The following is a 6,476-nucleotide window of genomic DNA, read 5'->3' on the forward strand; positions in this document are numbered from 1 at the left end:
ACATTTATTTTCATAAATTCATAACACTCCCCCTTGGATGTTCATTACAAAGAATATACCTAATTAAAATCTTTACATAATTATTATTGTGTAATAACAATCAAATTAATTATGAGAAGATGAAAAGCCAAATCTAAAAAAAAATTTCTCTATTTATTAGATAATAGAGAATATATAAAGATGAGAAATGGTGATTCCACATCACCTCCTCAATTGTTGGCGAGCCATTCGTGTGCCGGCATGCCTATGTCAGATCAGGCACAACTCGTGGACCAAGAGTATTGGCCCACTGCTACCGCCCAAGGGATCACTCCACCTGGTCATCTCGGACAATCGTGGACTGAGCTGTGTTGCAACCACACAGACAAGTGTGAAGGTGGGTCTGGGCCCACTAGTCATATCTATGGAGGTTATTTAGGATTATAGTTGTGGACAAATAGCACCCATGATGCAATAGGCCTTTTTCTGCTTATCGGAGCCCACAGCACTGAATCTAGAACCAAAACAAAAGGCACAGAGCCTCGGCCGCATCTGTTGCTTGTTTTCTCCTCCACTCTAAACTACTCTCTGTTCAAGACTTCAAGGGTTTTCTAATCTCGTTCGGTTCGTCTCAACTAAGACAGCGAAGAAGTTATTGTTGAAATCAAAAGAAACCCAAATGGGAAGCACGGCTGTGGAGAAGAGTGCCGAACAGCTCCAACGAGAAATAGACGAGCTTCACCGCCAACAGCGCGAGGTTCCTTTTTTTTTTTTAATTTTTAAAAAGGTATGCGTTTTTGTATTATTTTATTTAATTTTGTTTTGTTGAAAATTCGTTAGATTACAGAGAGGCTTAAAGATCCTAGAGGACTTCGTCGGGGAGCATTATCGGGACCGGGCCCCCGCAATTTCCCCGCTACCGGTGCCCGTCAACGTGGCTTTGCTCGTCCCGTAATTTCTCTATTCCTTTTTTTTTTTGTTCCTTTGAATGCATTTCTACCACTCGGGATAACAGATGAAAATTTTCACTTAGATGATGATGATTTTTCCCCTCTGTTGGATATTAGTAATTCTTTTTTCTCGGAATTTATTAGTTGGGTTTTCGAAAAAATGTAAAATTGAGTGTCTTTTTTTCTTATTCATGAAATTTTCTGTAATGGGAATTTTTGTGTTTGGTTGATTTCAGGCTGATAGGACTGACGTGGAAGAACAACCTCCAGCCAAGCGGCGACTTCTGTCAGCTGTTGTCAAGGTAGAATCCGGAATATTTATTATATCTGTTAATTACCAAGTCATTTGAGTTCATTTTCATCTGTTGTTTTTAGCTTCATATAAGGGGGGGGGGGGGTGGGAGTGCCCTTGTTTCATGATCAATGCTGGATTGTCTGCTCTGTTTCATTCATAATAAATTAAAATATATGAAGAGGAAATACCAGTTAAGTGTTGTGTGCTTTTGCAGTTTTTTCTCTTTTCCAAATGATTTGCAAAGGGCCTGAAATTTAAGCCATGACGGTTAGGTTCAGTTGAAGGAAAGCTTTGTTATTATTAATATTTTTCTCTTAATTTTGCTTGATTGGATAGACTAACTAGTGTTTTACTGAATAATGTTTGTTTTGTAATGAAGTTGGAGGATGGAGAGATTGACGGTCATGCAGGATCAGTGAAGGATACTGGTATAGAAGGAGCGGACTCAGCTAATCAGAGTGATAAGAAGCCATCCAGTTTGCAGCAGAGTGGCTGGCCTAGGAGGGATGGCCATCAGAAAGCAGAAAACATGGTTAATTTGATACTCTTTCTTGTTTTATTGAACTGTATTGATGTGCAACTATATATATTAATGTTCTGATTGTTGTTTTATTTTTCAGGATAATGCAGCACCAGTAGTGGAGCATATTCCTAGGGTTTTGCCAAAGAATGAGGATCCAAGCTTGGTTAATAGAAATAAACGGATGCTAGGGCAACTTTTGGGCACTTTGGAGGTATGTGTTAAGCAGCTAAATAAATTGTAATTCCAATTGAATCGACCGAAAATGATATATGCATTACATGGAATTGAACTGAATTTAATTTTACATGTGTTTATGGTATTAAATATTCATTTAAACATATTGTTGTTTATGAACTAAACAGCAATTATTATGTACGTGGGGTGTGACAAGTGATATCATGATGAAATGCTCTAAAATTCTTTTAGGAAGTATTCATTCAAATTTTCTACTATTACATTTGGATTGAAGGCATATTTTTGTCTAAGCAAAAAATGGCTAGGACTATATGCATTTTTTTTTTTCCTGGTTTGGATAGATAAAGAAGATGATCATATGGAGTATCTGTAATGTTACCCCTTAATTGAGATGGCGTTATCTTAAATGAATAAAGATAATTCCCCATGAATCAAAGGTGCGATTTTCATAGAATCGTCTGTCAGCAGTTAATATTGTACCGTTGCTGCTTATATTCATCTCTTGCTGGAATCTATCTGGATGATTAGAGGGTTACTTTTGTACCCATGACAGTCTTAGCTCTCATGTTTGTAGAAGGTAAGACACAGTGTGTTAACTGCTAACGACTATGAATAAACAAGATAGGAAGTCTCAATTGTAACTAAATTTTGAGGAAAAGACTTAAAGAATGAGTATATAGTTCAAATGCAAGAATCAGAAGCAAAGAGAATTCATATTGATTTTAGGAAATCATGTTATTCAAATCCATGACATGGTCTGTGTTACATGGCCTATTATACTACTGTCATGGCAGAGTATCCAACATGGGCATTTTTGAGATTGAATAAAAGCTTTCCATCAAAATGAAGTGTCCAACATCCTGGTAATATTTTCAGTAGGATCCAATGCAGGCACTCCCTGGAAAAGCATCTGGGTAACTTTGGACGCAGGAAAGAAAATGTATATAAATGGTCCATAGTTGCAACTGATTATTTGCTTGCACTAGGATAGTTTCTGAGAAGTCTTTTCAAAGTGCATTGAATCAACTGTGCTTTTATCTAGGCTTTGCTAGGTTTTTGAAGGCTAGACTGGCAGTGATCTTATATGAAAAGTTCTCTGAATTGTTTTCCAAGCTTAGATTCTGGTGGTGAGATGCTTTTATTATGTACAAGGATCTCTTTTGCATAAACCTAGGCAGAGAGATCAGTGAAGTTGTAACATTAAAATAATTAGCATTTTAAAACTACGCAAGTTCATAAGTAGTTTCAACTGTTTGGATTGTAGTGAGGAAAATATGTCACTGCTTCTCATTCTGAATTTTTGGGAAGTCATATGTTGTTGCATTTTAATTGCCAATGTGTAAAAAAAGGAAAAATAACTGCTTATCTGAATTTATTACTGTCTGTAGTTTTCTCGCATCTTACTGTTTTTTTTTCCTCCCCCCTTCTGTTTTCATGAAACTCTTCCAGAAATTCAGGAAAGAAGATATGCAACTTTCAGGATCAGAGGCATACAGGCAGAGGTCAAGTGCTTTGCAAAGGGTAAGAACACGTCAGCTCATAACTTCATTGAAATAAAAGCAACTAGTAATTGGTGGAAACTATCCAAATGATTGTTTCTATGTGAGGAGTTATAGCTTTGCAGGCAACCATTGTTGAAATGGACCATAGGCTATGAATTTTTTGTTATATCAGTCTAAAATTTCTGGAAATTTTTGAGTTTGATTACATGAACACCTATTGGTCATCCCAAACTTTCTTAGGCCGAGCAAAGAGCACGTGAAGAAAGTGAAAGGCTGAGGCAACAAGAACGTGAGCAAATTGCTGAAAAGAGGAAGAGAGATCTGGTTGGTTGTCAATAGATTACTATAATTTCCTTCAATAAAACCTTAAATGGATCTGCATGTTCTTAAGGCTAAAGCAAATGATTGATTCTTACTCCTGTTTTTGTTTTTCTTTTTCTACATCAGATTCTCAGGGCTCGTGTTGCAGCCAAGGCCGAAGAGAAGAAGTTGGAATTGCTATTTCTTCGGTGGAGTGAGCATCATAAAAAACTTAGCAATTTCATAAGGTATTCACCTCACTGGTAGTTAGTTCAAATATTTTTATGCTGTTGATTACATTCAAACCTAATCTTGCTATGTCAACATTTTTTCTGCAGGTTATTTTTAATTTTGGTCCAAAAGTGTCCATATTCACAATTTTATTGAGACAAAGATAAGTTTCTGTTCATGTGCATAGTAGTATTAAGCAACTAGAAAAGTAAATATCCCCTGCTTCTTTGCAGGATCTTTTATAGAAGTTCGGAGTTCTTAGAAAGACTATCCTTTACTCATTTTTTATTTGTTTTTGGTTGTGATTTCCAGGACCAAAACAGAGCCCCCAATCTATTATTTACCTACTAAACCATTGGAGGAAGATACAACTTTACTTGAGCAGCGTAAGGAACAGGTGAGCTGTTTTTCTGATGAGTCTTTTGTTGAGCCATATTGAGAAAATTGTCTATACTGCAAAGTAGTTTGCTTGTATTAATGGAGCTTGTAACTGCAATTAAGATCTCACATATACATTCATCAATGCTCAAAAACAGGAATTTTTAGAGTGGAAAGCTGCAACAAGAGAAAAACTGTCTGAATATCAGAAGCAGATCGAGGAGCAGTATGTTGCCAATGTTGAAAAGGAAATGGAGAGGTGGCAAAATGCAAGAAAAGCTAGGAAAGCAAACAATGATATGTTGAACTTGCAGGAAACAATGGACAAAGAATTGGATACCCACAGGCTTGAGCATGGTCCCAAACCGAGAAAAATTCCTGGTGGAAGCAACAATGAAGATGAGGATGATGTGGAAGATATCAATGTTGGAGAAGATGACATGATGGATGATGTGTTGGTGGTTGATGATAGCAGAAGAGTCGATGAAACTGCTAAGCTGGAAGCTGGTAATTCGAGTCCACCTCCTGAGATTATAGAAAGTGGTAATTGAAGCCATCTGCAGAGCTAGTCCACAATGCCCTCTCTCGAGTTCCCTTGGTTAGACATTTTTGGTATTTTGTACGTGTTTACCTGTCCCTTGTAGGTTTTTTTTTTCTTTTCTTTTTTCAGTTATATTTAAATGGGTGTTGCATTTTTCGGGTGAAGTTATTTTTCTTACATTACTCATACCTGCGTTTATCTTCTAATGATTTATATGGTGTCATCTGCTATGTTTATGTAGTTTTAATTTTACTAAAACCGTGAATGTTGATTATTGCTGGTGAGCAATATTGGCATCAATGGAAGGTCAAGCTATGTTATTACTATAGAAACGGCACGTGCAAAGTGATATTACGAATGTCTTTATGATCATGGAACATTTGTTGTTTGTTTTGTTTCTAGTTTGACGTGCAATCCTTATACAATGTACTAGTCTGCATTTGCACTGGTATTATACTATTCATTTATGTTATTTATATGATAGGGTATGTCGTCTATCAGTCGTGAGAGTTGGTGCTATCACTTTCACAGTCAGTGTTATCAATCAATAATCGTGAATACAATACAATCAAAGGAGTAGTTGAATATTTCGAGTAAAATTTTGTAATTGGGCTGTTCATAGCAGACAGTTCATTTTTGAACTGTAACAGATGAATTTTGGATGTTTACCTTTTCACCAAGCCTCTGTTGTTAGGGCATTATTTGGAAGCTTCAAAGAGTGGACACCATCTTTCTGTTGCGAAGTTGCCGTTATCCGATTTGAGTGGTCAGTGTTTTCTTTTTCTTTTTGCTGCATGTTAGTGGGCATCCCAAAGCTGATATGAATTGAAGCCTGTTTTAGAAATTTTACAGATAATAAAAGCAGTGTAAATGACTGAGGGCTAATTAAAATTTTAAAAAAAATGGCAAAAAAAAACTATTATTGAACAAAGGTATATTTTGTTTTTAGCCCTGCATTGCTATATTACAATTTTATCACTAGTGAAAAATTCACTACCTCAGTGGACTGGATTTAATTTTTATTTTTGCATGTTTTGCCATAAACCTCTTCTACTAAAGGCCTTAACGTACCGATTAAAATTTCTTAAATGGTATTAAGTGAATATAATAATAAAAAGAGACTAATATGGTATAAATCCATGTTTTGTACAAATTGATAAACGGGTTCATTTTGAGAGTTCTTAATTAGCTAATTCGAAATAGTTTCATGACTACAGACTGGATCTACTCAGAGCTATTAACGATAAAATGAGATATGAGTGGATGAAATGCAAAAGAAGCAAAGACTGGAGAATGAATTACCTACTAAAATATGAACAATAAAATGAGATATTATGAGATAAAATGCAATAGAGACAAAGACATGCAGAAAGGATTATCTATTTTTAGCTATCAAAGTCCTTAACATTACGAATTCTTTAAGTTGAAATGAATCAAATCTCCCTAGGATTTGATACATAGGCTTAGTATCTCACATCAATTTTTAGGGGGATCACTTTAACAAGTTGATGATACTACGAAAATATGAAAAATACATATTTCTATTGCAAATGGTGTATTATTTTTACCAACTAGTATATTA

At 35.7% G+C, this 6,476-nt stretch overlaps 1 protein-coding gene across 2 annotated transcripts; it reads left to right on the plus strand.

Moving 5' to 3' along the window:
* Window positions 1-495: 495 nt before the first annotated feature.
* Window positions 496-5,117, plus strand: LOC102625418 (uncharacterized). Of its 2 annotated transcripts, none has more exons than XM_006491804.4 (10): window positions 496-736; window positions 820-930; window positions 1,166-1,231; window positions 1,604-1,756; window positions 1,845-1,958; window positions 3,392-3,463; window positions 3,685-3,768; window positions 3,892-3,992; window positions 4,288-4,372; window positions 4,512-5,117. In XM_006491804.4, the coding sequence occupies exons 1-10, from the start codon at window positions 659-661 to the stop codon at window positions 4,902-4,904; spliced, it is 1,257 nt and encodes a 418-aa protein (XP_006491867.2). In that variant the 5' UTR covers window positions 496-658; the 3' UTR covers window positions 4,905-5,117. The 2 variants fall into 2 exon arrangements, with proteins under 2 accessions (XP_006491867.2, XP_015389955.2); XM_015534469.3 differs by lacking the exon at window positions 496-736 and adding an exon at window positions 1,439-1,491 and having other exon boundaries at window positions 847-930.
* Window positions 5,118-6,476: the final 1,359 nt, after the last annotated feature.

The sequence above is a fragment of the Citrus sinensis genome, chromosome 5 (assembly GCF_022201045.2).
Source record: "Citrus sinensis cultivar Valencia sweet orange chromosome 5, DVS_A1.0, whole genome shotgun sequence".
Lineage (NCBI taxonomy): Eukaryota > Viridiplantae > Streptophyta > Magnoliopsida > Sapindales > Rutaceae > Citrus > Citrus sinensis.